Raw genomic sequence first — 16,750 nt, forward strand, 5'->3', positions numbered from 1 at the left:
TTTTTAATTTACCTTTTCCTTGATTAGCCACATGGCAAGTTGGTACAACTGTTCAACTATTTTCAGGAGCTTTAACAAAGGTGGTTCTGCCAGATTTGACTTGTTCAAAAACTCTGTGGGATGATAGATCCCTGTAATATCTCATTCCACCATCTTGCTAAATGATTTTTTTCCTAAGAAAAGTAGTTGTATAAACTACACATGCAGATTTTGAAAAGCAGGTACAGATCCTGATTCAGGAATGAAATATCATTCCCTTGAATGGACACTAAGGTGGAAACCAGTTGGATTCTACTTGACATAGAGAAATGTGAAAAGTCTATGAGCCAAGTAGACCTTATAAAAATATAGGATATGCATATCTGAATAGGTGAATCATTCTGGTTCTGTGTTCAGGATTCAAATTAGACATCTTTAGAGAAAGAAATGTCTTATGATAAGCATTAATTTTTTTATTTTTCCTTTATTCTATTAATATGGTATATTACACTGATTGATTTTTAATAAAGTTTTATTGAGATATGTTCACATATCCTACAATCATCCACAGTGTACAAGCAACCATTTGATGGTACCATCATATAATTGTGCATTCATCACCAGAATCAACTTTTGAACACTTTTCTTACTCCAAAAGAAAAAAATAAAGAAAAATAAAAATAGAACACCCAAAACATTCCATTGCCCCCATCCCACCCTGTTTTCATTTAGTTTTTGTCACCATTTATCTACTCATCTGTCCATACACTGGACACAGAGAGTGTGAGCCATGAGGTTTTCACAATCACACAGTCACATCATGTAAGCTACATAGTTATGCAATTGTCTTCAAGAATCAAGGCTACTGGGTTGCATTTGACAGTTTCAGGTGTTTCCTTCTAGCTATTCCAAAACAATAAAAAAGTAAAAAAGGGATATCTATATAGCACATAAGAATGCCCTCCAGAGTGACCTTTTAACTCCATTTGAAATCTCTCAGCCACTGAAACTTTTTGTTTCATTGCGCTTCCCCCTTTTGGTCAAGAAGATATTCTTAATCCCACAACACTGTGTCCAGGCTCATATCCAGGAGTCAGGTCCCATGTTGCCAGGGAAATTTTTACCACTGGGACTCAAGATGGGCCACATCTGAGCAACAACATTCTCTGGGGGAGACTCAGGCACAATTATAAGTAGGCTGAGCCTCTCCTTTGCAACAACAAGCTTCTCAAGGGGATGCCCCAAGATTGAGGGCTCATCCTACCAAACAGAAAGCCCTGAAGGTTTGCAAGAACACCAGTAACAACCCAGGTGGGGAAGTCCAAAATTTCTGCATTCCTCAGTTCCCCAGAGGTCCCTGAAAATATATCCTTTTTCTCCACCCAAATTACTTTGGGATGTATTAGAATTTCACACTAATCTGTACAAACCTACCAGATTTCATTTCCTATTCAAAGTTCTATGTAATTATGGAGTTTGAATTAACTGACTGCACAAGTTAAATTATTTAGTGTGCTACAGAAAATATAGATCCTGTACCAAATAAACATGTCTTCCCTTGGTCTCACATAGAAGTTGAAGTTTTAAGACACAGTCAATATAGTCCTTTATCCTTTTGTTTGATTTGCCTTAGTCCTAACCAGATCTGCTTCATTCATATCTCCAATTGAGGTCTGAACTCTTTTTCAGCTTTTTTTAAAACAGTTCACCTAAATAGCTACTGTTGGACAACTTTAATTCTTAATTCTGCCATTGCCTTGGGCAGTGCTGAAGCAGGAGCTCTGATTGGCTATTGAAAAGTATAAAGATAATGAGTTGGAGAGCAAGAAAGAGAAAAAAAAAATACCTTTGCAGAACAAGAGCCTGATTTGGTAACCATCTCCATGTGCCCCCTTTTCTTGGAGCCCAGCCCGTTTCCAGTATTATGAACACCTCCGACTTCAAAAGTCTCTGTTTTTTTTTTGTTGTTGTTGATGTCAGCCCCACCTCCTCTCTGCTGGATGGATTTGTCGCAGCTTCTTTGGTGCCCACTGTTGGTTTATCTGTGCTTCGAGCTTTTATTCAGCAATCTGAATTTGTTAATTAATTCTGCAATTGGTGCTGGGTTGAGCCCCACTCCTTGCTTCCAGCACAAATTGTTTCTTTTTCTTCAGGGAACCAGCTCCTAGACAGTCTGCCATGCCTGGGGGACAGGAGGCACCAGCCCTCTGGCCAGGAAAACTTACAGTTTTTTGATCCAATCTCAGCTGTTCCACCTATTCTACTTTGGTGTATGATGCATGACATGAAGCGGCTGTTCCATACAGTCCCTGGCTACTTACCAGCTGCACTAGAGGAGTAACTAGAATCCACACCTCATCACTCCACCATGTTGCCCTGCCTTCTGATAAGCATTTACTTTTAATATTGGGATAAATGCCTTATAATGATGACCTCTGGAAAATTTTAAATTTGTATTACAAGTATTACTAGAGAATATCTTTTATGCTATTCTCTATCTGCAAAACATAAGAAATGAAAAATTATGCATACACCATTATACTCAAATTCATGTATAATTATAATGAACTTTTAATAATACATAAGCTATACTAAATACATATGAAATTTATACTTAATTTTTTGATAAAATGTATCATTTCTTTAAACTTTCAACTTTATAAACTAAAACTAAAATGGCTGATTATAGAACATTTGTTCCTCTTTTTAATATTCCTTATATTTTGAGATATTTCAATAGGTAGAATTCTGACATTAACTCTAAGATTATAACTGCTTTCTCCATCTTTCCATTCAATGCCTTCTCTGCCCTGCTTTACAACTTTGGAAACAAGTATAAGCAATCAAATCACATAAAAACAAGTATAAGCAATCAAGTCACATAAAAATCACAACTATCACGTATCTAAAATGTGATAACCTATATTGGATGGTTTCCCAAAAGTCCCAGAGGGAGTGCTTGTCATTATAATACATCTTTATTCAAATGTAGAAAGTATTTTTTCCCTCAAAAATTTAATACAAAGGTATATGTAAATACATTATAACATTAAAATTAAGACTGAGATATGGTGGTATAGAAAAATTAATTCCAAATTGAGATATGAAAGAACTCTTATATGGGTCCTGTCCTTCTTTAATGGAATGCAGAAGAACTTTCCCTTTCCTAGTAGTTGTGAGGTAGATAAAGTATGCTTTGTCTTCTATGGTTATCATCTGTCCCTATTAAATGAGACCACTTTCTGCCAGGATTTTCACATCTTTCATTTTGCAGACTTAGCCACCAAAGGTTGTCTGTTAAAACATTGCCGACAGAGTGACTATCTGATATTAAAATACTCAATTAAACTAAGATTGACCTCAGTCATTTCATCAATCTAAAATCAACTAGAGAATGGCCAGCTTAACCCAAGAGCTTTATCTAAAGCAATGCATCTACTAAACCAAATAGTAAGAATGTCTGCATAGAATCTGAAATGGAGAGTAAATTTTTGTGAAATTTTCTATCTGATCTGAGTGCAGGGAGGAGGAAAAGAAAACAACCTTAGACAAGCCAGATGACAAAATCCTTATTGTGCATTGACTCTATTTACAGTTTATGGTCAATAGTTTGATTATGAAGATATCATTGCTGTTGATATGGCTGAAATTAACGCTGAGAAAATCTGACTGGTTACATATTTCTCTAAGCATGTGATAACGCTCCCTGTTTTTAAAAGGGAACATGAGTCACAAAGGCATCATGAAGGGTGTTAGGTCTCTTAGGTATGGGACTCTATTTAATTGTGTATGCCTTCATTGGTTTTCTAAACATTTAATAAATACATAAATACTTGAATTTTTTTTTTTTTTTTTTGAAGTTTAGGACAGCACAGATTGTTTCTTTTTCTTCAGGGAACCAGCTCCTAGACAGTCAAATTCACCTCAGACCATGAATTTGTAACCCATTTGCCACATCATCAAGGAAGAATAGATACTAATTTCTTTCAGGACAGCTTATTTAGCTTAAGGCTTTCTCCTCTCCTTAATTGTCCAAGAATTCAACCTCAGTCCAAAGGGATCATATCTTCTAGGTGATTAGTACGTTCTGTTTACTACTGATTTTATTTTCATTACTGCCACACTGTATAACATTAGAAAATTGGCTTTACACAGTATCATGAACACTTGTCCACTGCTGCAGTGATATCTTGCTCTACAGATTCCTCCACAGATGTAATGTCACTCTACACTTAAGCTACAGTGGTGCAGCTCTTTTAGCTCACATTTTCATAATCAGCACCACCACCATAGATGGGTTGCTGGGTCCAGAGGTCCCTGAGCCTCAGACCATTGACTCACCTAGCATGCTCCTTCCCTCAAAAAGTTCTTCTTCTTCGAGGTATTTAGGCTCATTTTCTTCTAAGCCAGAACTATCCTAATCTTTCAAAGCTTCTAATATTGTTGAAATTCAAATGACGTTGGGTTGAGATCATATGATACCTCTGTCTCATACATATTTTCCCACTTTTCCCATAGGGAACAACACTATAGGCCAAGTCAGGGAGTACTATATGGCACCATCTTTCGGCAGTGTACAGAATTCCCTTTATGCCCTTTTTCTGTGGAGCCAGTGTCCACAGGTTTAGAATTTCATAACTAGGGGATGCGATACATGTATTTTTTTGTCATAACACAAAAATTCTTCTTCTAAATTACCTTGATACGTAGAAACTCCTATTGTTTAGACCTGTTTGTAGACAACCAGGCTTTTGTTTTATTTTCTTCAACAACAGGAATTTATTGTCTCCTAGTTTTAAATGGTAGAAGTCTATAACCAAGATATTGCCAAGGTCATGCTTTCTCTGGAAGACTGTAGAATTCTGGTGAAGTCTTGCTGGGAATCCTTAGCGTTCTTTGTTTTGTAGATTCATCTCTTCCTCTGTCACATGATACTCTTTCTCCTTATCTGGCTTCTACTTCCACATTCAATTTCTTTTGCTTATAAGGACTCCTCTCATATAGGATTGAGGCCCATCCAATCTGTTTTTGTTTTTGTTTTTTTAACTTTTATTGTAGTGACATAAATCCAACTGAAAATTTTCCTTTTTAACTACTTTCAAAGTACAATTAGGGGGCATTAATTACATTCTCAATATTGTGCTACCATCAACAACACCCATTACCCCAACTTTTAGAGCATCTCAAATAGACACTGCATTCATTGAGCAATAATTCCTCCTCACTCCCTGCCCCAGCCTTTGGTAACCTGTAATCTACTGTCTTCATGAAATTTGCTGATTTTATGTATTTCATATAAATGAGATCAAACAATATTTGTCTTTTTGTAACTGGTTTATATCACTCAATATTATATCTTCAAGTTTCATCCATGTTGTAGCATGTATCAGAACTTTATGTATTACGGCTGAATGATATTCCATTGTGTCATTCATTTGTTGATGGATTCTTAGGTTTTCTCTACCTTTTGGCTGATGTGAATAGTGCTTCTATAAACACTGATGATTTGAGTCTCTGATTTCAATTATTTTGGGTTTATACCAAGAAGTAGGATTGCTGGGGCATATAGTAATTCTATGTCTAACTTTATGAGGAAACTCCAAACTGATTTCCACACTGGCTGCACCATTTTATAATGCGACCAACAATGTATAAGGATTCCCATTCTTCCACCTCCTTTCCAACACTTATTTTCCATTACTTATTTTTATAAGTGATTCTAGTGGGTGTGAAATGACATCTCATTATGGTTTTTATTTGCATTTTCCTGATAATCAATGATGTTGAGCATCCTTTCATGTGCTTATTGGCCATTCATGTATCTTCTTTGGAGAAATGTCTATTCAAGTCCTTTGCTCATTTTTAAATTGGGTTATTTAACATTTTGTTTTTGAGTTGCAGCAGTCCTTTACATATTCTAGACATTGAGCCCTTGTTCTAGTTTGCTAATGCTGCCAGAATGCAAAACATCAGAAATGGATTGGCTTTTATAAAAGGGGGTTTATTTGGTTACACAATTACAGTCTTAAGGCCATAAAGTGTCCAAGGTAACATATCAGCAATTGGGTACCTTCACTGGAGGATGGCCAATGTTGTCCGGAAAACCTCTGACAGCTGTGAAGGCACGTGGCTGGCATCTGCTCCAAAGTTCTGGTTTCAAAATAGCTTACTCTCAGGACATTCCTCTCTAGGCTGCAATTCCTCAAAAATGTCATTCTTAGTTGGTCTTGGGGTGTTTGTCCTATCTTAACTTCTCCGGAGCAAAAGTCTACTTTCAATGGTTGTCTTCAAACGGTCTCTCATCTGCAGCTATTCTCTCAGCTTCTGAGCATTCTTCAAAGTGTCCCTCTTGGCTGTAGCAAGCCTGCTCCTTCTGTCTGAGCTTATATAGTGTGCTCCAGTAAACTAATCAAGGCCCATGCTGAATGGGTGGGGCCACACCTCCATGGAAATTATCCAGTGAAAGATCTCGCCCACAGTTGAGTGATCACATCTCCATGGAAAAATCCAATCAAAAGTCTCCAACCCAATCAACACCAATAGTTTCCTGTCCACACAAGACTCCATCAAAGATAATGGCATTTTAGGGGACATAATGCATTCAAACTGATACAACCCTTATCAAATATATGGTTAGTAATTATTTTCTCCTATTTTTTAGGTTATCTTTTTTCTTTCTTGATAGTGTCCTTTGACTTCCAAAACTTTTAAATTTTGATGAAGTCCATCTTTTCTGTCTTTTGTTGTTCACACTTTTGGTGTCAAATCTAAGAAATCACTACCAAATTTAAGGTTATGAATGTTTCCCCCTATGTTTTTTCCTAAGAGTTTTATGATTTTAGCTCTTATGTTTAGGGTCCAGTTAGAGTTAATTCTTATATATGCTGTGAGGTTGGGGTCTAAGTTTATTCTTTTGCCAGAGGACATCCAGTTTTCCCAGCACCATTTGTTGAAGACACAGTTCTTTCTCCAATTAATGTACTTGGCAGCCTTGTCAATAGTCACCTGGCCATAGATATATCACTTTATTTCTGAACTCTCAATTCTATTCCATTGGTCTACATATCTATCTTTATGCTAGTACCACATTGTTTTGATGACTGTGGCTAGCCAGAAAAAATTTGACAAAATTTCATTTTTAATAATAAACATGACAGCAGACTAGGGTGAAGAGTGGTCTTTAAAATATTCCTTGGGGCTTGCCCTTATGAAATGTATTCCTGCAAAGGAAAAGCTAAGCCTACTTATAATTTTGCCTAACAGCCAACCCCAGAGAACCTCTTTTGTTGCTCACATGTGGCCTTTCTTTCTAAGCCAACTCTGCAGGTAAACTCACTGCCTGCCTCCCTATGTAGAAAATGACTCCCAGGGGTGTAAGTCTCTCTGTCAATGTGGGACATGACTCACAAGGATGAGCCTGGTCCTGGCATCATGGGATTGAGAAAGCCTCCTTGGACTAAAAGGGGGAAGAGAAATGAAACCAAGCAGAGTTTGAATTGAATGGCTGAGAGATTTCAAATAGAGTTGAGAGGTCATTCTGGAGGTTATTCTTATGCATTATACAGATATCCCTTTTTAATTTTTAGTGTATTAGAATAGCTAGAAGGAAATACCTGAAACTGTTGAACTGTAATACAGTAGCCTTGATTCTTGAAGATGATTGTATAACTATATAGCTCTTAAGATGTGACTGTGTAATCGCAAAAACTTTGCAAACGGACACTCCCTTTACCCAGTGTATGGACAGATGAGTAAGAAAACAAAGACAATAAATGAATAAATAATGGGGGGTGGGGAGGGATAAGGGGTATGGGATGCTTTGGGTGTTATTTTTTTATTTTCATTTTTATTCTTTTTTTTTTTTGGAGTAATGAAAATGTTCAAAAATTTATTGTGGTGATGAATGCACAACTATATGATGATACTGTGAACCACTGATTGTATACCTTGGATGAGTATCTGGTATTTGAATATATCTCAATAAAATTGCATTAAAAAATATGAAAAAAAAGGTATTTACCTCAAAAAACAAAAAACACAAAAATGCTCCCAAGCCAAAAGTACTGGGAACTTCAGAAGAGTATTAAAAACTCTGGACTGTCAGGCCCCAGAGAATAGTCCATCCTGGCCAGGCTCTGTTTCCAGGTACAAGGCTTTGGAAATAAGGGTGTGGAGAGTAGGTGACAGAATATCTGTGGCCTATCTGGAGACTCAGAATTTTTCAAATATTTATTAAAAAAAAAAAAAAAAAAAAAAAAAAAAGAAATGGAGAGAACTTCTCGGTAACATAATTCACCTTCTAGGTTGCCTTTGAGCCTTTGAGCCATTTCAGTTAACTTGGCTGAAACAGGTCTGTAAGACATCTCACAAATTTTTATGAAGACCTTTAGTACGTTGGCACAGGCAGAGGAAAAACAAAGCTTAAAAGTATTGAATGTAACAAATAATATGTGTGTGTGTGTGTGTGTGTGTGTGCGTGTGTGTGTATGTGTGTGTGTGTGTGTGTGTGTGTGATAATTAGCTCATCCTTATTTCAGCCTGGACTTGATTGGTCAGGACACCCAGAGTTCCTGGTGCCCCCTGGTGGCAACTGAATCATCACAGATTTTCTTGACATCTAAAAATCCACTGGGTAAAAAGCTAAAACTTGAGAGATGAGAAACCATGAAGACACGTAGAACTAATTTTCATAATTTAAGCTAGTTCTTCCTATCAGTGCTGGTGATTCATGGCAAAATTATGTGTAAGTAATGGAAAGGAAGCCCTCCTCTCCCCACCCCCAGGCAAAATCAAATTTGAAAATATAAATGTATATATATACATGTATATATTCTTCTTTTTAAGAGTACTGAATATGTGTTAAGTGATTTCCGGTATCACATACCACATTTCCCCTGCTATATTTAGCAGTTCTTTTAATATCAGTTAAATAACCAAAGTTATTTTACTTAACCTTTTTGAATATTTGAAGTGAGTAGAAAATTTCTGAATGACACCTTAGCAATATTCAGCTAGACTATGTTAGAACAGAAATAAATTGTATTTTTACCTGGTAAGTTGTCTTAAATTAACTCAATCATTGAAGTTAGAGAATTATAATTGTAATCTAGTGAACTTGATCAATTTATTTGAACTCAGAAGAGTGGTTGAAATCGATAAAGGCATAAAAAACAGTTTGGAGTTATGATTTGATTTCTGACCTCTTTCTATAGTGTGAGCTAACTCTTAAGTTTAGAATAAGTGAAATTGTTACTGCATGTGTTTTTCATGAGCTTACTTTATGTACATTTTTACATTAGACTGCACATAAATATTTTATATACACTACATAAATCATGCTAATGTAAATATGTAAATTATTTTCTTGCACAGTGGAAAGATTGTTTACATTTTGACTGAAACCTCAGATAGAGAACCCAATTTTCTGTAATATCTATTAACTGAGACATAATGTTTCTTTTCTGTTTATAATCAGTTTCTTCTGCACAGCACCTTTTCTAATTCAGTTTAAATTACCCCTTTTTCAGTGATGAACTTGCATTTTCACATTTACCATCTGTGAATGCATTTAGACAGTAAGTGCAAAAGTATTAGGTTCAGAAACAGCCCTTTGATTTCATTGTTGTTGTTGTTATTAACTATTTAGTTTGACAGGCTGGGATTTGTAACACTGAGGTCTCTGGTTGCTCCTTTACACTCCAAAGTCCCATTTAGTCCATCAAATAAATAAACAAATAAGTAAATAAAAATAAAGCCTTTTATTTGAAAATTCATGGAACTTATTCCATGAAGTCATTACAATTTACTATGGAGTAACAATTTCTCCCTTAAAATAAGAGGATATATTCCAGAGGTAAGTAGTGAGGTAAATATTAGTATTGTAGCAAATTGAAAGATGATAACAACTGTGCCCTCATTTGGTATGTGTGTTTTGAATTTACACATGTATTTTCATATGTGTATAGTTATGTGTGATTATTGATAATTAGATAAATAAAGTAACACAAAGTGTTCTAAAATTCGTATGTTTCTTTGCATTTGAAGATAAGCGTTTTTCATCTTTCTACTACACATTTCTGATAGGTGTTTCAAAACAGGAATAATAAATGGAAATATTAAATAGTTTTATGGTTTCCTTTGCCATATATGCCAAGTAAACTAAATATAAGTAGGCTACTCTGTCAACTGCATTGCACAATGAATATATAAAAATTAAAAAAAAAATCATTTTCAGAACTTCTGCTTTGGTTCACATGTGTTGGCTGTATACACCATTTAGTATTCTCTGGAAACTGACTTCTAATTCCTTTAACATACGTATACATGCACATTTACTTTTCTAAAACCCACTCTGAAAATAATATGCAAAAATCAAGGACATGAACCTAAAATAAACTGTTTTAAACTGTTATGAAGATATTCACCACTAAACATTATTTTAAAATATGAAAGCTTTTTGAAATGATTATTTTTTAATGGCTTCATGTACAAATAGGTTTATATGATTTATCATCAGTCAATTACAATCTAATATCAATTTATCTGTTAAAATATGCTGTATTATGCTATATAATAAACATTCTCTTCTTGACTAAATCATTTATTTTTATTTAAATGCATGCCTTCTTTTTCAATATACCAGATACTACAAAAGTAAGAAGAGAATGTTGGTCAACTTAAAAAATGAGTATCATTGTGCAGCTCTGCAGGGAAAACTGTCAGCAGCCTGGCACATGAGCATTTAATGTGAAGTCTCTTGTCTCTAAAACTAAAAGTGAGGCTGCACATGCCCCTGTCTCTGACAGAGAGAGGGGACATAGTAAGGGAGTTCCCTGTACCACCTACACTCATCAGAAGAGTGAAGGATGTTAGTTCTTTGGTTTCCTGATTTTATTTGAAAGGTATTTGTATTCACAGCACTTAGTATTAGTCATTCAATAGATGAAAGGAATATTTCAAACTATAAAGGCTACCTTAGTGTCATTCTAAGAAGTGAGGATGAGACCCAGGGGAAAGTGTTGAAATCCTGGAGAATTTATTTTAACTATTAGAAACGGTTTAATATTTACATTTGTGGTTCTGAGATTAATAGTTTTGAAGTTCATACGTGGGAATTTGTTGCTAATTCTAGTGTATTAGCTTACACATTTTAGCCTTAAAGCTTCTACGTAAATACTGCTAGAGTGTCTCTATAAGCGTATTCTACATGTCTTTTTTTGTTCCTTTGTCTCTTTTCAAGGTTAATCTTCTAAGCAGTTTACATTTTATGCACCCTTTAAAGGACACTTAAAATGCTTTAAAATATAAATTCTAAAATATTTAATAGATATAAATGGCTAGGAACATGTTGCATGTAAGAAATAAACTACAGAACCAAAGAGAAGTTACAAGAGAAGGAAATTCATTTCTTCTTTTCAGAATAATATTACTAGACACGTAAAAACTACAGGAGACAATTTACCATCAAGTAAAATTAAAAATCTGAAAATTAACATCTCCGAGAAATCTTCACTATAATTTCCACTCAATTTTCTCTGTATTTCCTATAGAAAAAAAAAAAATGGGCCAGATCAAACTTTGTGCATATCATAAAGGCAAATCATTAATGATGGATTTTTTTTTTAAAGGTAAGAAATATAGGACAGAGAAATGAAACTCATTTTAAAAATGTGTACATTACTCTGCATGATCTTTGGGATTGTTGATTTGGCAATTAAGGTTTTAAAGTTCTTCCTCTTATTATATTACCCATCTCAACTTGCAATGTGTCCGAAATTGCCTAATGGTAAACAGATTACTCTGGGCAGTCATCCTTGCTGTTCGGATTGGAAGAATTCATTGGAGATATTGGTTACACTTTTTATTCTTAGTTTACCTTGAAAGATGATTATTGAATAATTATTAAATAATTACTGAAAATTAGTAAATATTTGCGAAATCGGAAGGTCTTGCTTTATGAACTCAAAATGTGACAGCATTCTTTAAAATTAAGCGTAATGTATGCAGCAAAATGGGAAACGATTAAAGTGTAGCAATCCAAGGAAAACCTCAGAAACTGATAAAAATGTAAGAAAAATGATAATCCTTCTGAGAGTACTTTCTTAATGTCCTACTTCATCCAACTAACTACCGTGAAATGCTGGGGCGGGGGTGAGGGTGCATGTAAAACAAAAGACTTCCTTTCCCCACTCCCTTTTCCTCTGTTTCCTTTGCCACAGCGTGTTGCAAACTCTTGGAAACATTGTTTAAACATAATACACTTGGCTACTTTTATTCTTCTAGGGACTGCGGTGGGTGGTTCCCAGAGCTGACTGCCTCTGGGTTAAAGAAAAGGAAAAGTAGAAACTCTGGAAGAAAGGCAAAGAACAAAAGTTACCCGACCTGCGGAGGTTGTTGCAACAACAAAAAAAGTAAAAGGCACTTTACTTAAAGATACAGCTCATTTCACTGTCAGGGCTTGGTGCTTGGTAGCTGAGAGATGGCTTGCATAGCCTCTGGATTTTAAAAGACTTCGTGGAGTGCAGCTACAGACCTACAGACACGAGTGTAAATTGGGAGCATTATTCTTGGATCTATTGTGCCCCGCGAAACCTAGGATTGCTAAAAGCAGAAACCTCACAGCAGCCCCGCACTTCGGCTACCATCCTCGTCCTCCCTCTCGCAACAGCCTGCAAGAGCCAGGAGCTCAGAACCTGAAGGGAATCCTGGACCAGCAACCTGACTCCACTAGGCGCGGATTGGCCTGCTCCCTGGACCCCGCCCCCGCAGCCGGGGCGGCCGCTTAGCCAGAGCCCGCCCCCCGGCTCTGGGAATCGCCGCCTGGCAGGCCGGCTGCGCCTGCCACTCAACCCGAGTGGCGGAGGCACTCTGCTCGGAGCCCCGCCTCCTCTCCCCTAATTGATATTATTGGAGTGTGGAGCAAGCGGCCGGTCTGCAGTCGGAGACTTGCAGGCAGCAAACACGGTGCGAACAGGAGGGAGAAAGAAAAAAATTAAAAAGCTAAACGTGGAGCAGACGGCCAGAAACCGAGAAGGGGAATCGATGCGAGGAGCTCACTAACAAAAACACCACTTCGGAGCAAACAGCGAACATTGTAAAAGCAACGACTCAAGAAAACTGAAACCTAAAATAAAACCTGCTCATGCACCATGGTTTTTCAAACTCGGCACCCTTCATGGATTATTTTATGCTACATCTGGCTGCTCCGCTTTGCACACACCGGGGAGGCGCAAGCTGCGAAGGAAGGTAAGGTGATGGAAAAGCAAAGTTTGTTCTGACTTATTTATTTAGCTGTCTACCTGCACGAGCCGGCTGGTCCTTCGGGCTGCCGGCCGCGCCTCCGGCGCTGGGCGACCCTCCCCCGCCAGCTCCCCGCCCCCTCACTGCTCCCGCTGCTCCTGTCGGGCGGGCGGTGAGCCGGGCTGCTCCGAGGAGCTTATATCCGGGCGCCCGGGGCAGTGCGCCCGAGTGGAGTGGGGTTTTTGGCGTGGGCAGTCCCGAGGGCGTGAGCAGCAACAGAGGGCGGGGGGGGCGGGCGGGTTGCGGGCTAGCGGCCGGCGAGCTGATTCTCTAGTACTCCAGACGGGAAATCTTGCTCCCTATAGCCCTCTCGTCCTCTTCTTTCTCTCCCTGTTTGCCTACGGTGGGGAGAGCTGCGGCTGGAGTCGGGTAGTAGACTGGGGAGTGCAGCCCCTGACGTTCCGGTCAGCCTGCCGGTAAGCGGCGGGAGTCCGGAGTCTTCCCGGGGGGGCCGAGACTGGAGTGAGATCCGAATGTCCTGGTTACTAATGAAGTCCTCACTGCGTCGGAGGTGGCGGCGCGGGCCTGCGGTTGGCGCTCGGCCGCCCGCGTGGAACAATAACACCGGGGAGGTGAAGCCGAGCGAGCGTCGCGCGCGTCGCGCGCGGGTCCGGGTGGCCGCGAGGGCAGCGGCAGCCCAGCGGGCATGGCCGGGACGGGGACACGGGAGGAAGGCTGGGATTGTGCAGTTTGTAACAAGGTGACGCTTGAGCGATCCGTAGTCCCGAATCATTTGCCCCACAGTCCGGCAGCAGTTGCGTCCGAACGGCCAAATCGTGCTAAAGACCTGGATCCTGAGGGTTAGTTCTGGTTGGAGAGAGCGCAGGTTTCATTTGGCCAGCCAGATACGTCTGCGTGTGGTTATTTTATTATTTTTTTCTTCTTCTCCTTTGAACCACTGACAGGAGGTAAAATACCTTTCGGTGCCTGTAGTTGGAGCTGGGGAAAATAAATCCTGTCAATGGAAATGTCTTGCTTCTGAGCAGTGCCACAATCCACCCCCCGCACCCCTTCGCCCCGTGTCTGCCGGGCTGTATGTTTAAGGTTGATTTTCAGAGATTTAAAAGCAGAATACTGACTTGTTCCCGAAGTGTGGAGGGTGGAAGAATCTGATATCAGATTTAGGTCATGGTGGTTATAGAGAGGGAGATCAAAATCGGCCCTCCCTTCATTTATTCCTGAAAACTTAGCGATTTAGTGCTTTTCTTTATTCTCGTCGTGCATGCTTTTCGTCCAGTTTCTTTCATTCGACCCCCACACCTACCCGCCCCAACTCAAGGCCATATCCTACTCCTTCATTCAGCCTGCCCTTCTGACCCCAGTTTCTACATCTGCAACCTGTGTCGAAGCTAAACTCAGAAAGCCGTGACTCCGAGCTGACCGTTACGTGTTTGCAGATAAACAGACGCCTGCTAGGAATACACATCCATACTTAACACACACACACACACACACACACATCGAATTTCTACTCTTATGACACTAGCGATCAGAAACATTCTATCGTGAAACCTTGTACTGATTGTTCTGGACTAACAAGACCTGAGGAAAAGTTTGCACAGCCGCGGCGAAGCCCCGCGAGCTAGCACACGCAGACTCGGGCAGGAGTTTGAGCTATAAATAACTGCATCACTAGGGGGAGAGGTTCCTGCAGCCAGATTTCCTCCCTCGCTCGCTTCTGGGTGCAAGGTACGTGGAGAGGTTTCTGATTCTAGGAGCCCAGATTGTTTAAATTCAGAAGTGAGATGCTTAAAAGGCGGGCGGGGTGGCTTGCTCTGTGGCGGGCGGGTGGCGAGTGCGCCCGGCTTCGCTGTGGCGACGCTCCCAGCGCGCAGCGGCGATCAAGAGCTGACATTCTGGGAGCGAGCAAGCCCGGAGCTTGCCCGCGGCGCCCTCCACGCCCAGGGACGAGTGCCGGGAATCGCCTGGAGCAGGTGCCCACCCTACCGAAGTGGGATGGGGGCAGATGGAGAAAGCTAAGTGACCCTCTTTCTCCCCCTTCCCCACACACGTTCTCCTGGAGGTCAGTTCCCGCTGCTGGGAGCGCGTACAAAACTCAGAGTCTGACGCTTAGAGGCAAAGTGCAGCTGCTGCTTTTCCTCTACGTAAATTCCAGTGTCGCCGCCTCCACCGCCGCGTTTTCCTCAGGAGACGCTTCTGAAAACCTCTTCCCCGGTCCTGGCTCCTTGTGGAGCAAGGGCGCCACCGACTCCCAGGAGTGTGCAGGTCTGGCGGAGGCGTTATGGTTCCGCGCCGCTGGCGCGCGGGTCTGGCAGCCCGAGCCCCGCCCCGCCCCTCCGACGGCCCCGCCCCGACCCCTGGACACCCGCTGCTGCCCGCGCGGCCCTCCGCTGGCTCGGTATCGGCTTGTCCGCATCTGGTCCCTCTCCCCGGTCCCGCCCGCGCGGTGGGGCCGGGAGCCCGGGGTCTGTGCGCCCCGCGACCGTGCCGGCTGTAGAAGATGAGAAGATGACATTCGGTGCTCTGAGCTTAAAGAGAAAAGGCGCACTTGAAGACTTATCTCCAGAACGTGAGGCGCGGAGTCAGACACACTGATCACTTTAAGTCTGCTTCTGATTAAAAGCTCTCTGGCCGCTTTCTGATTTGCTTTTTATTTGTTATTGGTTTGTTTTTCTCTTACCTTGTTTGCCATCACCGCCCTGCGAAGTTCCCTGGTTCCCATCCACATGCTGTGTTGAAGGGTGACAGAACGGAAATAAAGAATAATCGCAGTACTTCTTTCCTTCTCAAAACAACACAGGGTCACCTAGGTTTAAAATCCTGTTGCCTCTTGTCAGTATAGAAGACAAAAAAAAAAGGAAAAATCTCAAAAGGAGAGTACCTGAAACCCACATTGTATCCTTGTGCCTGTCTTCACTGTTGAGGGTAAAAATTAAATAAACTTTAAAAATTACTTTATATAAATTGACTAGACCCACGATTTACTGATGTTTCAAGTGTGAAATACAATACAAGTGTGTTTTGTTTTTTTTTTTTTTTTTCTAATTGAAAGGGAGTCAAATGTTCGTGACCAAGGTTTTTGCTGTCATAATCTCACTGAGAGTTTTAAGTGTAAAACATTTTTGGAAAAAAAAAATATATGTATCTATATATATCTATATATCCACAGCTATGTCTTCACTTACCTTGACTAGCATAAACCAAGTTGAATATGTAAGCAACTGTTCCTTTGTTTTCTTAGCATAACAAATTTTCATTGCCCTTCAAATACACATTTTTCTTCCCAATGATTGTGAGTTGTTCAATATTAAAAATCCACAGAATTGTGTATATTAAGTCCAAATGTTAATGTTTACGAGGTTAATGTTAAGCATTTTTACATACTTAATGTGTTCACTACTATCTTTGGGTAAATTGATGCGTTTGTTAAAATGTTTTAGAGTCAAATATTTTTAAAGACTAAAAACTCATATGTAACTCTGAAACCAGTTTTACCAAAGAATGAGTGCTT

General features: G+C 39.8%; 1 protein-coding gene across 1 annotated transcript in view; it reads left to right on the forward strand.

Moving 5' to 3' along the window:
• The first annotated feature begins 12,916 nt into the window (after window positions 1-12,916).
• Window positions 12,917-16,750, forward strand: part of LOC119540577 (ephrin type-A receptor 7-like) — a 238,844-nt gene continuing 235,010 nt past the window's right edge. The window contains 1 exon segment of the mRNA XM_037844647.1: window positions 12,917-13,224. Within this exon segment, the coding sequence (XP_037700575.1) occupies window positions 13,128-13,224 (97 nt within the window). The 5' untranslated portion in view covers window positions 12,917-13,127.

Source organism: Choloepus didactylus, chromosome 7, assembly GCF_015220235.1.
Source record: "Choloepus didactylus isolate mChoDid1 chromosome 7, mChoDid1.pri, whole genome shotgun sequence".
NCBI classification, from domain to species: domain Eukaryota; kingdom Metazoa; phylum Chordata; class Mammalia; order Pilosa; family Megalonychidae; genus Choloepus; species Choloepus didactylus.